At 39.0% G+C, this 21,128-nt stretch overlaps 1 protein-coding gene across 1 annotated transcript in view; it reads right to left on the bottom strand.

Annotated features, from left to right (window-relative positions):
• atrnl1b (attractin like 1b) overlaps window positions 1-21,128 on the bottom strand; it is a 67,129-nt gene that overhangs the window by 44,378 nt on the left and 1,623 nt on the right. The window contains exons 2-17 of the mRNA XM_014973544.2: window positions 17,386-17,469; window positions 15,425-15,538; window positions 15,112-15,240; window positions 14,815-15,023; window positions 12,372-12,546; window positions 10,408-10,495; window positions 9,530-9,791; window positions 7,304-7,487; window positions 7,057-7,211; window positions 6,836-6,920; window positions 5,585-5,799; window positions 5,372-5,490; window positions 4,952-5,084; window positions 3,925-4,112; window positions 1,975-2,188; window positions 1,690-1,881 (exon numbers count right to left, since the gene is read on the bottom strand). Of these exons, the coding sequence (XP_014829030.2) occupies window positions 1,690-1,881; window positions 1,975-2,188; window positions 3,925-4,112; window positions 4,952-5,084; window positions 5,372-5,490; window positions 5,585-5,799; window positions 6,836-6,920; window positions 7,057-7,211; window positions 7,304-7,487; window positions 9,530-9,791; window positions 10,408-10,495; window positions 12,372-12,546; window positions 14,815-15,023; window positions 15,112-15,240; window positions 15,425-15,538; window positions 17,386-17,469 (2,546 nt within the window). The remainder of the gene's footprint in view (window positions 1-1,689; window positions 1,882-1,974; window positions 2,189-3,924; window positions 4,113-4,951; window positions 5,085-5,371; window positions 5,491-5,584; window positions 5,800-6,835; window positions 6,921-7,056; window positions 7,212-7,303; window positions 7,488-9,529; window positions 9,792-10,407; window positions 10,496-12,371; window positions 12,547-14,814; window positions 15,024-15,111; window positions 15,241-15,424; window positions 15,539-17,385; window positions 17,470-21,128) is intronic.

Genomic DNA, 21,128 nt, shown 5'->3' with positions numbered 1-21,128 from the left:
CAATACATTAAAGCAGACACTCAAATTAAAGAAGGAACAAAGAAAGTAGGCACACAAATTCAAGATCGAAACCGCTTTCCGACTTCACCCAGGCAAACAGAATGAGGGAGAAACAAAGGGAATTTTTAGAACAACCTTCCTTGTCCTTCATGCCAACAGAGACTAATTCCTCAAGACAAATATCCACAGCAAACAGAATCTCTGTGTTGCCCAACACCAGCAGACACAAATGAATTTGAGACAGCACTCCTGGGCTCCCTAAATTTGTTACTCGCTAAACTGATCAGAGATTTTTCTCAATGTGACACAACGGTGGAAATAATACATATATCACGCACCAGCACCAAGGCAAAGTGCTTTGTCGACCTTCAGGTGAAGGAGCTTCCCAAACAGCTTACTGCTGGGTAGTCAAAAAGTATTTTCTCCTTCGTATGTGTCTGGTATGTAATCTGGCTTGTTGCTTTTATTTTTTTCTTTTGGTAGATTATTTGTATGTAACCTCTGAGTAAGACTAAAGTTTCATTAAATACTCTTATTTGTTTGTGAAACCAGTTTAAAGCACCACCATGAAGAGAATAAGAGTTTGGATTTAAGAACTGTTTCCTGTTGATCAAAATCGAAGAGCTAATAGCTTAGAAACTTATTAAACTGAGGCTAAGAACAAATGTTCTTGGAGGAAGGTTAAGAAAAGACTTAGCTTGTTCTGTCTTAGATTTTATAACCTTGTTAATCTAGTTTTTAAACAATCTAGGAATTATTTCTTTTAATCTACTGCATCCTACCTCAGGGCAAGTTCATCTGTGATGACGGTATAGAATTTGCATAACGACTATTGAGAAGCAACAGTGAAAAAGTTACTTTCATTAACATTTTTTAAACTACTGTGCAAAAAAACAGTGACATCAAACTAAAGCATCCAAGAATGTCTGAGGAAATATTTCTGCTCAAAGCCTGACATGAATGAAACCAGCCAACAACAAAGCTCTTAAATCCCTAGGTAGGGTGCTGGTTTTATAGGTCTCCAAGCTACTGTGCTTTCAGCATTTCTCCAAAATGATAAATTGTGGTAGAGGAACAATGGTAAACCTTTTTGACCCACATTTCTAAAACTAGTCAAACTCAATTTTCCATCACTCATCAACATTTTCATTGGTCTTATTTTTTTTTTTTTACCAGAAACCCTTTACCTCTTTAAACTGATCCTCTGTTTTTGCCTTTTCTGCACCACTTAACAAAGCACAAATACAGACAAACAACATTCACCTTTGTTAAAACAAAAACATTCATCATGTCCAAAAAATAAAATTCCCCTTTTGCCTACTTTCCATTCTTCTACAGCCACTATTTCATCATACAAGACTACTTAAAGGCATCTTACGGTAAGGAGTCCATCTAAAGCGCAGTCAGCAGGGACACCAGCAGTTGGCCGTGTGTTTATATGCAAAAGTAATTGACCATTAAAAGCCAAAACAGCTTCCAAAGTCAATCACAGGAAACTAATGCGATTTTCCCTGTGAATCAAACACCTTCCACTTTAAGCCGTTTTCTTCCCCGTAACCTCTTCTCTCTCTCTCTGTGATGAATATCGACCGATTACAGAAGACAATCTAGGAGAACTTACTGTCCCTCGCATTAATGTCAGACTTCCAAGATGACTCGCCTAGATTAAATGAATGGTGAGACACTTACCCATACACTCTGCAGTCTGCCACTCCAAACACTGGCCATAGGGGAAGGAGATCACATATGCATTGGAGTCCACACAGCGCCGTGTGCTGCCACACCACATGCACTCCATTGGTTGGCTGGTACAGTTGGCGCAGTTTGTGTGCAGCGAGCAAGGCTTCTTACAAGACCCACGACTGCTCTGATTGGGGTTCCCTGCAAAAACACAACACAGTGAGACCTTAAGAAAACTTATTTTAGGTAAAAACGTACTTAGTTTCAAAGTATCTGACAATATTTGTCACTAACCGGTGGCTTTTTCACAAATGAGGCCATGAGCGGTCGCAGTGCACGGATTGGCCCGAAGGCCTGAAACCTGAGGCTCCTCCAAGTAGGCGCAAAAACCAGAGTCACTGGGCTCTCCAGGCAGCCAGCGCAAGCTGCTATTGGTGAAGGGGGACATGTCCTCCCAACCCCAGTACGACACGTTGATCTTCCTCAAGCCCACCCAGGGAGACAGTCGCTGTGGGAACAGAGCTGAAAGTTACTGCATATTTAAACAAAAACATCCTAAATGCTGTTCAGTCACGCTATTATAAAAAAAAATAAAAAATAGGAATAATTGCTCCATTTACACCTGGGAAGCAAAAACGCCATTAAAGGTCTGCTAAACATAATTTCACAGATATGATTACTTATTTGCCTCCAGGATTCAGCTTTTAATGTAATGGGAAAATAATGTGGAACAGTACATCAAGGTTCTGCTGTTGGAAAAAACAGCAAAGTTTGAAACTAGGCAGACAGACTGCAATTTATATCCTCATGAATACAACATGCATGACAAACTCATTAGTGTCATGCATGTCTTCAGCTGCAGAAGAGTTTCGCAACTCTTCTGCAGCTGAAGGAAGAAAATGTTGCTGTAAAGTTGAAGAAAGAATTAGCAAAATGCCCAAATTTTCATTGGCAAAGAAGAGATTTAAAATACAACACTGAGAGATTAAATAATGAAAAGTCTATACATTATGTTTTAAGAAAATTTTAAAAAGTTGGGTAGAGAAGTTCTCGTTTAGTTAAGTCTGCATGAACATAAAATATCAAATACACTCACCATGGGAGTGATTTACTTCGGTGCACCGATCGAAGTTTTCTGACCGATCACCGATCTTTAAAAGAAAACTTATACTGCCGAATCCGAGTTTGACCGATACCAATTTTATTTTAGAACTGACACTGTCTGGTGTTATAGGCACAATACACCTTCAAAGTTCCAATCTCATTTTATAGAAAAACATCAAAAAGTGCTCTCAAAAATGAAACGTTTAGACGTGACCAGGTGGGCCAGCCTGTCAGATCTCTTATTGGAGAGCAAAAAGGAACAATGGCTCATTTTCAGACCTATGGAGAGGATGAAAAAAATTGGTCTCTCATGCAAGTATCAGTCGATCACTGATCACCCAAAATTAAGGAAATTGGTGCACCGCTAGACTGAATATTGTCCATTTTGGGAATTCAGAAACACCCATTTGAAATTCCCTTTTATTAGTGGAAAAAAATTACCATGCTGATTTTTCTTAAACAAAATTAACAAAATGAGGAATTTCTATTGGTCTAAAATCAGCATAGAATCTCAGCATGATGCAGCCACTACCCTGCTTTAGGACAAAGATCGATTACAATGACGATAAGCAAATTTAGAGAAGTCAAGGTGAGTCTCCCACGCCATTTCAACTGGTGCAATGCCGAAAGTGGGCAGAACAATAAACTTCATCTCAAACCAGAAGAGATGGGAGGAGACGGAGTTGACTAAGGAATGAAGACCTGATTCAAAATATTTACAATGTAGACAGAAAGATGACAGGATGATCAACAAATCCTTTCTTTAAAAACAGCAACTAGTCAATCAAACCTTGCAGGCTGACATTCAGCTTCTGCAACTGAAAATTTGTGGACTTAGCATCACAGCTTGCTGGGAAAAAGAAGCTTGTTCATTAGAACAAAAGCATGAGATCATGTTGCAATCTGCTAATGGATTTTTAAGTAAATCTGAGGGGCAGTGCATGCATGAATGTATGTATATATATATATATCATTTTGGCTTTGTGGATTTGAAACAGCCCACAATAAATAAAAATGTACGCAACCCAATTCTTGATTAAAAAAAAATCAATATTTTATACTGTATAATGAAAGAAAAGTCCAAAATTACTATGAGAATCATCTTTCTCACCCAAACTGTGATTTTTTTTTTTATTTTACCTTCTCTTCCTGCTGAAGCTTTTTAAGTTCCTCAAGTACAAAGTCGACTTGCTTGGAGGTGGTGAGTGAGGCGATGTTGCCATTGAGGTTCTTGCAGTAGTGCTGGGCGTTGTCGTAGCTCTCACGGCTGGAGTTGATCCTCAGACAGGCGTCGCCCACCTGGCTCCAACCCTCACTGCACTGCTGGGCTGGAAGACAGAAATGTAATCAAAACTATCATTCACTGTGATGCTTTACTATCATCCGAGTTCAACGTTTGTCCACAGAAAAAGTTGAGCTTCATTTAGTTAGTGAAGTTGGGGGGCCGGAAAAAAAAAAAATCAACATTTAAAGTCTCAATGTGTGCTGTATATTTAATTTTCTAATTTGCATCTATTGGTCTTAGAAGGGCTTTTTGTGTGTGTGTGTGTGTGTGTGTGTGTGTGTGTGTGTGTGTGTGTGTGTGTGTGTGTGTGTGTGTGTGTGTGTGTGTGTGTGTGTGTGTGAGATCGGCAAGTCTCTTTCATGCATGACAAATACGCACACACACATGTTAAACAGATATTATTTGCAGCTCCCACCGCAGTCCCCCTCAGGCGACAACTCTTCATGAGCTGAAAATTACGGATAAAGTGACAGCGCCATTTCTTCAGATTCTGTCGCCGTCGATGTCAACAACAGGGCTGGGTGGGAGGAAGTAGCTGAGAGGTAAACTAAATGCACTGGCAAAGCTGATAAACAACATCAGGATGACAGATTGAAAAACAGGTTTACAAAAAATAAAAAATAAAAATCATTCTGCTGTGTTTAAAACATTCCCTCCACAGACAGATTTATTTATTCAAGTTACGTGAGCCAAACCCTGACGGCCAAATTCGTAGAGTATCTTCCTAAATTACGCATTTAGCAGAGAATGTCAACGGATCTATTTGTAATTTCCAACAAGGAAAACATCCTTTACTCAAATGTGGGAGAAAAAAAAAAAAAAACATCTGATCAGCATCCCATGCATGCATTAGTGTTCTTCATGCTCCACTATCAGGCTTACCAGGCAAAGAGTGGCACTGCGAGTGATTCTGCTCCCACTGACAGTTGAGATTCAGCGAGCAGCTCTTGCAGTTGGCAAGCTTGCTGCACACCTGCTCGATGCGCACCGGGCACTCAGTGAAGTTCTTCACGCCCTGGAAGCAGGGCAGAGAGAGGGCAAGGGTGAGGAGAAGAGTGGCTGTAATTTCAAGATAAAATGAGGGAAGGCTGCATCTGTTTGGTGAAATTAACTCGTTCAACAGTATCATCTGGTGTCCGCCATCGTGTAGCGGATTGGACAGGGGAACGGCTTAGTAAACAGCTATAAATATTCACAACTTGCATGTTCTGTTTGGAAAATCTTGAGGAGGAAAAAAAAAAAGTTGTGTGTTTCAACAAGCTGGATTAAAAGTGCTTTGCTGCCCCCTGTTGATACACTTACAGTGGTGCAGTTGCTGGAGGCGGAGATGCACTTCTTGTCATCGCACCACTGGCAGCCTTTGGTGTTTGCCGTGCAGCTCCCACAGTCCGAGAATTTATAGCACAATTCATCCACTGTCACTGTAAAGAAAACAAATTAGTTATTTGGAGTGAGTTTTTTCCTGAACTGACTAAATATTGTGAACATAAGGCGTGATTTGTTGGTTGGCGTTACCTGTTTTATAGGAGCAGAAAGGTACCGGAGAGAAGCTGCCGTTGGCCATGCTGGGCTCCCAGGGGACACAGCGGCCTCTGCTCCAGATGCAGCGGACCCCCGGCCCGGCTTTCTCACACCCATCCTCTGCCATAAAGGCCTGGCAGCTGGGAGGCCGATACACGAGCACATCGTTCAGCAAAACGCTGGAAAACCCTCCGTACACATACATAGACCTGACAGAGAAAATAGAGCACTTCATTTAATTATACACCAAGATAACCAACACAAACAAGTTTCACAAGCAAAGGCCAAAATAGAGTCATTAAAAACATTCCACTGAGATTTCATGCCACTTGACATTATGTTTCATGCTAATTTAAACTTAAGAAGGTTTAAAATTTGCTTTCACGTTGCACAAACTTTGTTTAGGCTATCTTTTATAAATAGGGTGTTCAAGACAACAGTTCATTTTTGAATTTTGTGCCAATTTTTCTGTGCTTATCTGGTTTAAAATTCAAAATAGATATATGCTGATCCATAAACGCATAAATAGAAGTATGGACAGAGACATGGATGGAAGGACAGATTGATAAAATGACACAAATTAATAAGTATGAATGCATGGATGGGTGAGAGACAAATAGGTGGATAGATGGTTTATCGGATGGTTGGACAAAAATTGGCAGGCAGATGGAGGAAAAAAGATTTTTCATAAAAATACTAGAATCCTGCAACATGTAATGATGTAATAAAATCAGGCTCCAAAATGTAGCAAAACATAATTAAAACCACATTATGTAATAATTTGTGTAAAATCCAATAAAATCCTTGAACGCATTTTGCAATACATTCTTCCACTTATATAATAACATTTTTACAGAATGTGTAAGCTCTTTCTTAGAAATGATAATGTAATAATGTGGCGAATAATGTAATAAACAACCAATGTGTTTGTGTTCATCTTAATCATCATATTAAATGATTTGTAGATGCTATATGCATTTAAACTGAAACTGGGGTCAATAAATGCCAAACCTTTGGTCGTTTAGTTATCTTTTCAACCCCTCAGTGTTAACCTTCATGTCATTCAAGGCAAAATGATTCAAATGCTGTCAAGGAGTTTACATCTCCATCTGCTATAACAGTGTGGTTTTAATGGTGTTTTATTACATTTTAAAGCCCAATTTTATTCAATTATTACATATTGTGGCGCGTCTAACCCTGTCGACCATGTAGGAAAACTGAGTTACATGAGTTTTAGAAACGTACCCATTGCTAACGACAGCCGAGTGGCCGAAGCGGTTGACGTCCCTGTGCAGGTCTGGTTTGGGGAGGACTGTCCACTTGTCACAGGCTGAAGAATAAATACTGGGTCAATTTTCAATAAACAAAAGCATTTTTTCCTCATTCCCTAAAACTAAGAGAAATTATTACACAAAAAGTTAGCTTCACCTTCATAAGAACATTTCTTTCAATATATTCCAACATACCGATGTCGTATGCAAGAAAGTCAGCAGAGAAACACTTGGCCCCGTTGCTGAGTGACGTGTCATTATGCGTGTTGCCGCCGAAGACGAGCAGAGTGCCGCTGAGAAGCGCCGCAGAGTGCAGGTACCGTGGAAAGCCGCTTTCTCGCAGAATGAACCTGCGAAATGCGCGTGACAAGTCTGTGTCAGGGACAGCTGTGGCAAGAAGCCGCCGCCACACACCGTGTTGCACACGATTATGATGATTTACCACGTCCTTGTGTTCACGTCGTAGCGGTAGAGGTCATCCACAAGGCCGTACTTGCCGGCTGGGAGAGCTTTATAGCCTCCATGGACGTAGACGCTGCTGCTGGAGCTGTCAAACGTGCTGCTGTGGCCGTAACCCCCTTGAGGGACGGCACCTTTTGTCTCAGGTACCAACCACACTTTGGATCCTGAAAAGAAAACATATGGAAAGCTTTGAAGAGATAGAAGAATCTACTGACAGGAAAAAACTCAACAAAACCACTGATTACAAAACAGTGTCACCGATGTTTTGGTAAGAAAAAAAAAAAAAAATCACATTGCACATCACCAAAAGTACATCCTTCCTTCTGTGAAACATGGCAATGGCAGCATCATGCTGTGTTAATCCTGGTCAGAGTTTATGGGAATACTGCTGAAGATAATTATAGGGAAATAATGATAGAAATCTGTTAAGCTGCAAAAGACTTGACTGGAGGCTAAATGGTGTTGCAATAAAATGGCCTAGTCAAATTCAAGAAAAAAAAACTAATTGATGTTGACAGATGCTTTCCAAACAGTCTGACTCAACTTTGGAATCTGTAAATATTTAACCGTAAATCCTACTATTGCAAGCAATAGAGCTCGGGTCCTCTACCAGAGGCCTGGGAGCTTCAGGTTCTCCTCCAGTATCTTGGCTGTGCCTAGAACTGCACATTTCTGGACTGAGATGTCTGATGTTGTTCCTGGGATCTGGTTTGAGCCACTGCTCCAGTTTGGGGGTGACTGCCCCGAGGGCCCCGATGACCACAGGCACCATTGTGGTCTTCACCTTCCAGGCCTTTTCCAGTTCCTCTCTGAGGCCCTGGTATTTCTCCAGTTTCTCGTGCTCCTTTTTCCTGATGTTGTGGTCACTTGGTATTGCTACATCCACCACAACGGCTTTCCTCTGTTCTTTATCCACCACCACAATGTCCGGTTGGTTCGCCATTACCATCTTGTCTGTCTGGATCTGGAAGTCCCACAGGATCTTAGCTCGGTCATTCTCCACCACCTTTGGGGGTGTTCCCCACTTTGACCTCGGGGCTTCCAGTCCATATTCTGCACAGATGTTCCTGTACACTATGCCCGCCACTTGGTTATGTCGTTCCATGTACACTTTCCCTGCCAGCATCTTGCACCCTGCTGTTATGTGCTGGACTGTCTCAGAGGCCTCCTTGCACAACCTACACCTTGGGTCTTGTCTGGTGTGGTAGATCTGAGCTTCTATTGCTCTGGTGTTTATATTTTTGGGACATATTTCTATTTGTCTCAGTGGACAACAGTATTATTATTGGTCAGCTTGAACATTAGGTTCTGAAGTGCTTCTTGAAAAGTTTTTCAAGATTTCATTTCATTTTGATATATATATATATATATATATATATATATATATATATATATGAAATCTGGAAGAGTCACACAGAATCTGTAAAACTATTTGAAAAGAATAGTTTTATTATTACGTACAAATAATAAATTACTCTAAAAACATTTTTTTATTTCAAAGTTTTTCAAAGTTTCACTTTTGCAATGCATGTTTTTCTTATTTTACTTTTTGAAACACGTTATATACTTGCAGTAACAATGGAACAAATTTATCTCCATTGAACACGACTGTGTGTTGGTCTGTCACGTAAAATCCCAATCGTGGTTGTAACGTGACAAAATGTGGAAAAGGTTTTTCCTTACAAAAATGTTTGCAAGGCATTGCAAGAATGGAAACAACTAAAGTGCGCAGTGGGGGGGAAAAAACAGATAAATAAAAACTCTTTACTGCAGCAAAGTATTAACTATAAATAAAACAAGAACAAAAAACAAATCTTAAGACAAGATTTGTTTGTATTTAACTGATTGTCATTCTTCATGTCAGCAAGCCGGCAACAGACACAAACAAGTATTCAGCCATCAGTGAAATAAATAGCAGACATGAATTAATCTCAGTCATTTTCCTGTCATCCTAATCCATCATAAAAGTTAAACATGAAATTTTATGCTGCTTATTATTGTAACTGTTTGGTTTATGATTTTTTTTATCAACTGACTGAATCAGAAAAAAGTGAAATCAGTTAATTTCATGTGGTTTACACATGAGTTAAAAACTAAGCTTCACTATTCAGTGTAAGAGCTTTTGAAGAGGTAAACTTTTAAACTAGAAATGGGATGACTGAGGTCATCAAGCGGTGCCGGGTTTTACAGCGGAGCCGGGACTCACTCAGGTTGTACTCCTGTACGTTGCTGATGTAGCTGTAGACAGGGGAGTAACCAAAGATGACCAGCATGATGGTCTCGCCGCTGCTCAGCTGCACGCAGTGGGCCGTGTGGCCCTCCACAGCGTAAACCTGAGTCTGGGCCGGCGAGCCGACGACGGGGCTTCTGCGTTGCCACGTTCGACTTGGCATGTTGAACACCCACAGCTCGTCTGTCACGTTGCCCCAGCTGGCTTCAAGCTTCCCACCAAACATGTAGATGTCATCCTGAAAAGCAGACAAGCTTGATTGGTTTGTTACCGAATGCATGGGAGGGAGAGGATACTGACGGGAAGATTGTTGCAAGATTGATTCAATTTAATCTCAACTGACATTGTTACAATATTCAAAAATATCACAAATATAAGACTCTTAAAAATCAAGCAGCTTGATATCTACAGCCTTTTCGCAATGTGACTCATACCCGACTTTTTCATGCCCAAAACAATCCGACGAAGAAGCCAGACGTGGAAAATCTGAATAACTGGAGTGCCGACACTGGATGGAGCTTTGATAACACTATCGGCTCCCATTGTTCAACAACTTTAAAATCAATCCATAGGCAAAAGAATCCATTATCACTTATGTAAACAGCATCTACATTCATTCTGAAAGCAGGTGGCTAAAAAATCTAATTTCATTCACAGTTTATTAGCAGTATTTCAGCAAAAAATAATAAAAAACTGGACCTACTTCGTGAATTTAGATCTAGTCATTCCCTATATATGCTGAATAAAACTTCCTGTTTTGTAACAATTACTGTGATTTTATAGAAGTATGTCAGACGTGCAGCAACTGTGCACGGCAGAACTCAACACCTGGGTGTCTGTAGTGGTGTAGATACCTGGAAGGCAGCGAGTGAGTGTCCATATCGTGGCACAGGGCCACCGGTGATGGGCACCGTGTTCCAAACGCCGCTCTCCAGATTGTAGCTGCAGAGAAACAAACGTCACATGTCAACTAAACGTCCAACATGCAACAAGAAATCCCATTGAAGACGCTTATAAAATCCACTAAAATGCATATGCAGTTTGTTCCACTGCGGCAAGATGGTTTGATGTTTGATCAATAACAAAAAAATAAAAGAATGTTATATTTTTATAACTAGAATTATTTGGTAACACTTTATTTGAAGGGGTGTGCATAAGACTGACATAACACTGTCATAAACATGACATAACTCCTGGACATGAAGGAGTCGTTTGACTGTTGTCATGATGAGTAATTTGGTAAATAATGACACTTTTATTGGAAAGCTGCACTAAAAGTTGAACCAAAAGTCCATTAGAAGTGTCAATGTTGCATTATTTGGTAAATAATGACACTTTTAGTGCAAAGCTACATTAAAACTTGTGTTAAAAGTCCATCAAAAGTGTCAACTTTGCATTAAATAATGACAAGTCAAACATTAAGACTCCTTCATGTTTATTAAAAATAAAAAATAAATCATTACCCAACATTCTAACAGTAATAACCAATAACATCTAATAAATGAGCAGTAACATGAGTGATTTTTGCTTTTTTGCTACCAGAATGTACCCAGGTATATGCTTGTAGGCGACAGAACTGCTAATACAAGACATTTTGCCTTCAACAGTTTTTATAACCATTATAATTATCAGGAAGATACTTGAGATAAAATCTCTCTTCTGAGGAAGACCTGGAAGCCGTCTGACAAGTTTCTGCGGTGTGAGAAGCATCAGCACAACAAAGAAATAGTTAAGAGACTGGATGAAAAGTGAAGGGTGGGTTCAGCTTGATATAAAAGTAAGTAACTCATGTTAGAAGTATTTTTCTTTTGTAATAATTGTATAAAGACAGTGCAACCATAAAATTGTGGTGTTTTTCCAAATGTACAGAATCTAATTAGAACAGACAACAGATCAGAAATTAAGTGTCTGTCTTGAGAAGAAGTTAAAAATCTCAGCATGATCAGTGTCTGTGTATATATGTTCATATTAAATACCTATAACAAACGCACCAACAAACCTAGTTTGTCAGATTAAAAGTAATTTCTGAAAATACTTTCTAAGCAGAACTTTCTTTAAACATATTTTGGTTGTAAACATGTTTTTATTGGTCTGATTTAATATTCAAATTTTAAACAGCTTGTTTTCATTAGCTGTAATCAGAAAAATTAACAGAAATGAAAGCTTGAAAACAGTCTGTGTGTAATTAATCTACATAATGCATTTCACTTTGTTATTTTAGTGTAAATAAACATTCTTAAACCCTTGAATAATGCAGATACATTCAGAATCAATGGTGGCTTTTTTCCCCACTCATGTTGGTTTGGATCTGGTCACTAGCACTTGAACCGATGCCTTTATTTGTAAAGAAGTAAACAATGGTTTGGTTCAGCCACAGGCTCTGCACAGTGATGAGTGTACATAATTTACAGCTTGAGTGCAATAAACAGGAACACCTGGTCACATCAATGCTCTGTTATTCATACAAGACAGAGCAGGAACATCAGGAATCGTCATCACACCTGGTGATTAATAAACGCTGAGCCGAACGTCAACGACAACAAAAGGCCGTTCATATGGAAACACAAAACCTCAAACGAACCAAAAATTCCAAAGAAGCAGCTTCTACTACAAACTGGCCACACCAGCAACTGATCTCTCCAAAATAAATCAGAAAACAATTCTGAGAATAGTGGTACTGGCTTCTCTGGCAAATATCACCAATAACCAGACAGAGATCAAAAGTATTTTTTCAGTGGCTTCTATTGCAATTTCTTTAAGCGGTCTAATTTTAAGACGATGAACGATTAGGTAACTCAAAAAATATATAGCAACTTACTTGAGAATCATCTGGAATGAGCTGTAGTTGAATGTGTATCCACCCACCACCCACATGACCTTCTCCTGCACCACGGCCTTATGGGAAGCCCTGGCGAGGGAGGTGCCAAAGGGCTTGACGCTTGGGAGGATCCAGAAGGACTCGGTTGAAGGTACAGTCAGTGAGCAATCTGGGCCTGCAGAGAGAGAAGGCATTACGACATACAAGTTAAAAATACAATAACACAATACAACAAGCTCTTTGTAACACATCCACACTGACTTTTAGGTTTCAATACCCCTTAAATATGAACTCCTTTCACATTTTGTCATGTTCCAGCTGCAAAACTAAATATGGTTTAATAGTATTTAACATGATAGACAAAGTTTTTATAACAAAAATGTCCAAGTGTAGTGAACCTTTGTTTTCTGTCTCTTTCGAATATGATACTCCTAAAAATCAGAGCTCAAACACCATTTAACAAGGATTCTTAAACCCCAGAGTTTTAGTTAAAACACCATTTAAAATAAATTCAAGGCATTTTAAGGTGCTTTACATAATTAAAGGAGAAATAAAAACAGTACGTGACATTAATAAATAGATGAAAAATAAAGATAAAAACATTAAAAACATCGAAGACATCAAAACCCGCATTCTAACCCTAATTTAGCCATAAGCAACTCTAAGCAGGTGGATTTTAAGTTGAGATTTAAAGGCACCCAGTGTTTCAGCCGTTTTACAGTTTTCTGGAAGTTTGTTCCAGATTTGTGGTGCATAGAAGCTGAATGCTGCTTCTCCTCGTTTGGTTCTGGTTCTGGGGATGCAGAGCAGATCAGAACCAGAAGATCTGAGGGGTCTAGATGGCCAGTGTAGGGACTTTAAAACTGGTGTTATGTGCTCTATCTTCCTGGTTTTAGTGAGAACAGCAGCAGCAGCATCTGGATCAGCTGCAGCTGTTTGATTGATTTATTAGTCAGACCTGTGAAGACGCTGTTGCAGTAATCAATGCGGCTAAAGATAAATGCATGGATGAGTTTCTCTAGACCGTGCTGAGACATTAGTCCTCTAATCCTGGAGATGTTCTTCAGGTGATTGAAGGCCGACTTTGTGACTGTCTTAATGTGGCTCTGAAGGTTCAGGTCAGAGTCCACCACTACTCCCAGGTTTTGGGCTGATCCCTGGTTTTCAGTTGTAATAACTGAAGCTGTGCACCGATTCTAGTTCGCTCCTCTTTAGGTCCAAAGATAATAACTTCAGTTTTGTTTCTGTTCAGCTGGAGAAAGTTTTGGCACATCCACACATTTATCTGTTCTAAGCATCTGTTCAGTGATTGGATGGGTTCAGAGTCACCTGGTGACATCGTGATGTAGAGCTGTGTATCATCCGCGTAGTTATGGTAGCTAATCTTATTTCCCCTTATAACCTGAGCCAGTGGGAGCATATAAATATTGAAAGAAGGGGTCCTAGGATTGAACCTTGGGGTACCCCACATGTGACCGACGATGAGAAGTTTCTGATTGAAACAAAGAAGTCCCTGTTCTTTATGTAAGATTCAAACCAGGTGAGTACTGGACATCAAATGGAAACAGTCTAGGAGAACTGTAAATCTAACACACCAAAGTTTGTTGCTGTCATATAACATCATGTAAAGAAGATCAAGTGATGTGAATATTTTTCAGAGTATTGTACTTCAAGGCAAAAATATAAAAAAAAAAATAAAAATACATGCTCCTAAAGTTGACCATTTTTAAGATGCAAACTGTATCTGTATGGCAGGAATATTTTCACTAATAAAAACTGCAAGCAAGCCACACCTGAACATAACCCTGAACTAATCAAATGCAAGAAGTTGCCAAACATCAGTGTGTGTTAGTGAAGGGCATGCTGAATTACTGTCAAGTTCCATCATGCAAAAGCTTTTGCTTCCGTCCAGCTGGAAAAATATAATAAGGCGCAGTCAAAGGGCTTATCAACATGATAGCAATCAGCGTTACATTGTGTCATAGCACAACACAGCTGTTCCTGCTTTGCCTGGTATCACACTGCTCATGACATCACCAACAATTTAGCATATGGTGCAGAAAAATTCTGCCCACATTTCACAAGAGTGGAGTTATCACAAGGCTTCAGCAATATTTTGCTGATGCCTGAAGATCTGGATCATTTTTAAACAAAGTCATAATTTTGTGCTCCATGTATAAAAAGACCCTGATTTTAGAGGAAACCTCATTAGAAACGTGGTAATCAAGATAGCACGAATAACAGTAGATTTTATTCTAAATGTAAGCAATAAGAAAACGTCCTACTTTTTTTGTAAATACTGTGAAACCTCTGTATTTTTCCTCAAGGTTAACATACAGTGAAAATCCATACCGGCCTATATCAGCATTCACAGCCCACCCACTTGCAGAAGTCACTTTGACTTATAAGCGTCATCATTTTCCTCTGCCCCCTCGGCTCTCACCTTGCCAGCTGTCGTTGCAGACACACAGCTTCTCGCCGGTGAGGTCGCAGTAGCCGTGGTCGGGGCTCCCGCAGTTGTTCCTGCAGTAGGGGATGTCGCACGCCTCACCCTTCCAGTACTTGTCACATTCACAGTACACTCTGCTGGCGGCCGAGTTCCCCGGCGTGCACTTCCCATGACCGGAGCAGTTATTGGGACAAGAGTTTATCCTGGAAATAAAAATAAATGAGTAGAAAAGAATGGTTCAAGTAATTATCAGCTGAAATACAACTTACATGCTTAGCATCAAATACTTACGAGTAGAGTATGTTAAATCCTGTCAGATTGTAGGCAGCGTCGCTGAAAAAGTGTAGCAGTGCGTAGCCTGAAGTCGTCTCAACTTCAGGAACCGTCTCATTACCTCGCGTCTCTGGTACGATCAGGCCACTGTGGAAATATAGGCATAAACCCATTTAGCATTTTTAAATACTTCTGAAGAAATGTTACAAAAAATGTTCAATCTGAAATAGAAAACCTTCAAACTAGTGACATAGAAAGTGGTTTCATTTTTGTTTTCTAACTTCAAAGTTTAGATGTGTGCATATCGACTGATCAATCTGGAGTTTCTCACCTGAAAACAGCAACCAGAGGAGCATAAACAGAGTCCCCGTCATAGACGTACATGTGGTCCCAGCTGCACTCTGTGGCAAAGTGGTTGAATCTTAACCGCAGAACCGCATTAGGGCTGAAAGAAAAAAAAAATTCAAGTGTTTCTGTCTGATAAGAGAGAGTTGGAATAACGTTTACAGCTTAATTGGGGAAGGAACATGCAGAAAAAGATGCAAATAAAAACAATAGAATTAAAAAACTGTAACTTTAAAAGTCATGTCATGCACCAGAAATCAGCAACAGCTACAAAAATATATATAACGTTTAAATTCACAGGGCATTCAACTGCTGAAGTAGTTTTTAAAAAACAGAAGCATCAAGTGGCTACACTCAGCAATTTGAGTTCTTTATGTAAGAAAACAGCTTTGTAATTAATTTAAAAAGTAAATATGAATGAATTATTTTGTTTTGGTCTAACAATGCTCTTAGACCACAGAAACATCCCAAAACCAACTGGACCTGAAAATAGCAAACTAACTTTGGCTAATTACATTTCTTGTTTAAAAAAATGATTCTAAATGGTGGTTAGACTTGGCATATAGAGGCTCTTATTTCTTCATGACAACTATTGTTTGTGAAAGAGTAGCAGAAACACAATCATACAGAAACGTTTGCATGTTCTGTTAAGTTTTATATTATGCCGTTTTGTAAAGGATGACTAAAGTTAAGTGGGCGCTCCACATTTGTGCCCACATCACTCCACACAAAAAAGAAGCCATCTCCCACAGGAGGTTTTGAGGATTCTTTGTAGCTTTGCTTCAATTTAACCAAAGACCATCAGAAAATGTTGATTGGAGCCACATATTTTAAGATCGCACCTGGAACTCTTTGCTTTCTTGTTTGATGCCATGACAAAGTCAGAAAAAGAACTGTGAAGCCCTATAAATCCGGATCAATCTTGGGGAAAAAATCATATGGTTGAATGTGTCACGTTTATCTGTACAAAGAATTACATGCAAGTACAGACATGATGGGAATGTCCAACCACCATACTGCTCAGGAAGGAGATGGGTTCCCGTTTCCCAGACACGATTCGTTTTAGTCTGAAATGTGAAAATCAATTCCAGAAAAAAGCCGAAGGCTTTGTGAAAATGCTGGCTGGCTGAAGCTAGTAAGACTGTGGAATGTGTCCAGTACTGAAAGGCCACTCAGCAAGGAGGAAGCCATTATTCCAAAAGAAACATAAAAAACCCAGACTCCATTTTCCAAATGCACACAGGGACAAAGACCTTCGTTTCTGGATGCATGTCCTGTTGTCTGATGAAACTAAAGTGGAACTGTTTGGTCACAATAACCAACGTTACATCTGGAGTGAAAGTTTGAGACTGGAAAAATCATCAAAACTGTGCAGCATAGGGGTGGCAGCATCATGTTGTGCCGCTGCTTTACTGCAGGAGAAATTGTGCACTTCATAAAATAGATGCCATCATAAGGAAAGAACGCTATGTGGAAATATTGAAGTAGCACCTCACAGGAAGTTAACGCTTGAGCACAAATGGGTCTAAACAGGAAACTTTCCAACAATCAACACGTACACTCTGCCTATTGCAAGAACATGTGAATATAAATGACTAATAATATCTACAGGGTTTGATCGCAAGTATTTTTGCTTGATCAGGCCCTTTGATAATATTTCATACAAGTTGACTACCGTTTTGTTCCACAATGAGTGGAACAACAGGAAGTATTGAGCCTTTTTATACAAACTAAAACACTGATTAAATACGTTTTTAACCACATGGTTTGCTTGTTTACCAGTTGGGATTAACTTGGGATAAAATGGCAGCAGCTGAGTAATAAAAATGACTGCAGCACAGGGACAAATTGTCCTGAACCCTTTTTACTGTCAAGGTAAATATCAATAAATTCTTAATTTTGCTGCGACTGTTCAGCTTCTGCGTAATAATCGAATGAAGGACTCACTTGGCCTCAATGAGCCAGGTGCACTTTGTTTTGAACTTGTAGTTGAAGGGCCCGTCGGTGAGGTAGCCTGAAGGTTCTGTCAATCTGGAAAACGAAAAACAAAACAACATTAAAAAGAAATTGTTTCAGTGGATTGGTATGCACAGAGTGGAAAACATATTAATAAAACAATGTAAACGCTTCATCCCCCCGGTGAGAGGATGTGGTGATTCAGCTATGATCAGATTTTGTTGTTATGGTTTTCTCCCCTCAGAGGGAAGGGTGACCGAACATCAAAACATGAGTTCTGTTTATGATCACCTCCCCCCGTCCCTGTGATGAAGCCTCTCTGCCCAGATGGGAGGGGTCTCTGCTGTGGGCCCACACACATCCAAATGCTTTCTGTGTACGTAGGTTAAAAGAACTGCGTTTCTTTACAACCCATTCAGCTCCATAAACTGATTAAAGGCATAGAAATCACAATCACAGCTCTCTTTTTTTAATACTAAACCAAAACAGAATTTTCCCAAAAACTAAATTGCCCAAAAAGCCTAAATTATAACTTCACAGTGTGCCTTTAGTTCTGCAGATTAAACAGTCAGCATTGAAGAAGCCCAGCGAGCACAGGAAGAGGCCCAAGCAACCAAAAGATACCATTTACAGTCTTTAGAAAAAGGTCCTTTAATCCTTAGAAAAATGCCTTTAAATGACCGCCCACTGCTATGTTTCAAAACGACAGAGGGCGAATAATTAGACCCCTTCTGTAAGAAAGGAGCCCGAAAATGATTTTCCTCTCTGATGTTTGGGAGCAAATGCATCACAAAAGCACGGCATGCTTGATTGATAGATAAATAAATAAATAAATAAATAAATAAATAAATAAATAAACAAACAAACACAAACTGACTGCTGCACTATTAGACCCTCGGAGAGTTTTAAACTCTCCGATTTAAAGTAGTTTGAAGCTGGTGGGAAAAAACAGCACCTTGGAAAACTATTTCAAATTCTTCTATGTTAGGAACTGAAAAATCCTGTGCATTTTCTTTGTATTTTATGTAGCAAACCAACACAACATAGTGAAGATTATTGTTTTACAAAGTCTGAAAAACACGTAAAAGTGGAGGAACTGCGACTTTACTCCGAGTCCGTCAAAGATTTTATTTGACAAAACCATAAAAAGTCCACAGGACATAAATTCTTTTTCCAAGATCCTTGCACTATATTCCTTAAAAAGAAAAAGATTTTTACTCCGGCTCCTTCCCACTAAGCAATGGAGATGAGATCTTATGAATTAAACATGCAGCAAGAGAAAAGACAACAGGATGTTTAATTGTCCAAAAAAAAAAAAGGATTAATCTTTCATGTTGCACCTGAAGCTACAGTGAGAAACACAATCCGTTTGGCAGTCTCTCGTGGTTTACAGAACTGCGACACCACACACACATAAACATGAATCAAAACAAAGTTTCCACACAGTTACAGTCATGCCACATGTTACAGAACATCACTGTTCAAAAGTGTCTTGTGTTTTGCATGTTGTTACTCCACAACATGTCTGATGACAACCAGCAACAAAAACCTGTAACCACATTAAGTACAACGCTATTTATAGAGATTGAGTTACATCTGCGCCACTGAAGCAGCTAATGACAGGCCATCCAACAGCATTACCAAGCTACCAGTCATTCATTCTGCCATTGCATCCTTAGATTTTATTATATCTACCCGATCTGTTTTGTCTTGCATCGCCACCAAATTACACATATTCCTGCCTTTTGAGAATTCATCCAATAAAAGCACTGCTGTGAGAGTGGAGAGGTTTATGGAAATTTAAGTGGATTACAGATGTTTCCTCAAAGCCACTGGGTTCTCACTCTTGTCACAAAGCCAAACTGATGTATATGTTTGGGGATTTCATTGAAAATCTATTTGCAACTTTGAGTCAATAAGCCAGTGCACAGGAAAGTGTTATTGGTTTAGAATATGTGCTGCGATGCCCAGAAGAGACAAAGATCTTTTATTTGGAAGATCTTATGACACAGACCTCCAAACATTAAATCAAGAGAATAGATTTGATATGGAATAAGGTACGCTTTATCTAACTTACATCTTTTAATAGCAGGATTTTATGCTTTTCTTTACAGAAATTTCTAGAGGTCCAGAGTCATTTTAGCTTCTTTTTTTTTTGTTTGTTTGTTTTTTCAAAACATAATGCAGATGTTTATTATGTAATTATGGGAGCTATTTCTGCAAGACAGAAGGTGAATGAATTGACAACCAGACGGATGATTAATGCATGGACATATGTATGAATGCATGGATGGATAAACATAATAATATAAGGAAGCAGTGACAAATGACTTGATAGGTATGTGGACAAATGGATAGTTACTATACGCAAAAAAAAAAAAAAAACAGGCAGCACAAATTATTACACAATGGTGAATGTCCACACAGACTGCTGAAAAAAGTCACTTCCTCTAAAAATGAAAACCCTGAATGTGACAAAACATGCTTTATATGCACAAGTGCTAAGTTCAGTTTGTTCTAGCTTATTACAGCATGAAACACCGTGTTTCTCTTAGCCGTAGCATAGTTTCCAAACCTAATGTCAAATGCAACCTTCTGACATAAACAATTCAACAACACACTAAAACCCGTTGCTTTGAAGCGACTTATGACTTTACAGACTCCTTTACTCCATTTCCTTTTAACGGTTTTAGAAAAAATGATTCAGACCAAGCAGAATTTCTAAAGAAAAACAGTATTTTTAAGTGTCTTTATTGCTTGATAACTCAACAAATAGTTTTTGCACAGTCAGATTCTCCCACCATTTATACGATGATTGCATCAGGAAAATCATCCCCGATTCTTTTTGTCTAATTTTACATCATTACTATTTCCCCACCCTAATCTAAAAGCTTTACCATGGTATCACTAAAATATAGCTATGGTTTGCACCAATGGCAATTAGAGATAATCCCACTGGCTAAACATATTACGGCCATGCAGCGTAAAAAGCACAACACTTAAAACTTGATACATAATTACATGGCACTCAATTGCAAACATTAATATTGAAATGTTGAAGGTGACATTGTGCAGCTCTAATTTATACTTATGCCAAGCAACACATCTTTGAACACTATTTACTAATAAGGTAATTTCTAAGGGAAGTTGTGGGTAGATCTGAAAAGACGTGGTGGTGAGGCGGCCTCCAAACGTGACTCATTTCCTCCAGTTCTGTAAAGAGGAATGGGCCAGAACTCCAGCAAAGTATTGTGAGAAGCTTTTGGAAAGAGACCCGAAAGGCTTGACCCAAATAATACAGATTAAACACAACACTACTAAATATTATACAGGTGTGAAGCCTGCATAGAAATTAGCTAAAGTATTAAAGATCCAAATAGAGTCAAAAGAATGAAGGCTGCTTCATCACTTCATATTTTAAATACTTTCTGATTTCCTACTTGAGCAGAAAACATGATACTAATTGATGAACCTCGGATTTTTAAGATGTTAATAAATAAATCTCTTACAACTTCTCGGAGTCATTTAGTGACTATAAATAATTTTGGTATTACTCACACAAGAGAAGTTTGGTCTGATTTAAATTTAGACCATGGGAAAATTTGTCTTATTATTCAGTGTATTTAAACGTCTGGTTTCAACTGTAATTTACAATTATTCCGTATCTTGTGTTGATTTATCTCTTAAAGTCCCAATGTAATACCCTGAAGCTTGGGGGCCGAATTAAAAAGATA

The sequence above is a fragment of the Poecilia mexicana genome, unplaced genomic scaffold, assembly GCF_051168715.1.
Source record: "Poecilia mexicana isolate PSO_F unplaced genomic scaffold, ASM5116871v1 scaffold_19, whole genome shotgun sequence".
Taxonomy (NCBI): Eukaryota; Metazoa; Chordata; class Actinopteri; order Cyprinodontiformes; family Poeciliidae; genus Poecilia; species Poecilia mexicana.
This window is presented reverse-complemented; position numbering and strand designations above follow the sequence as displayed.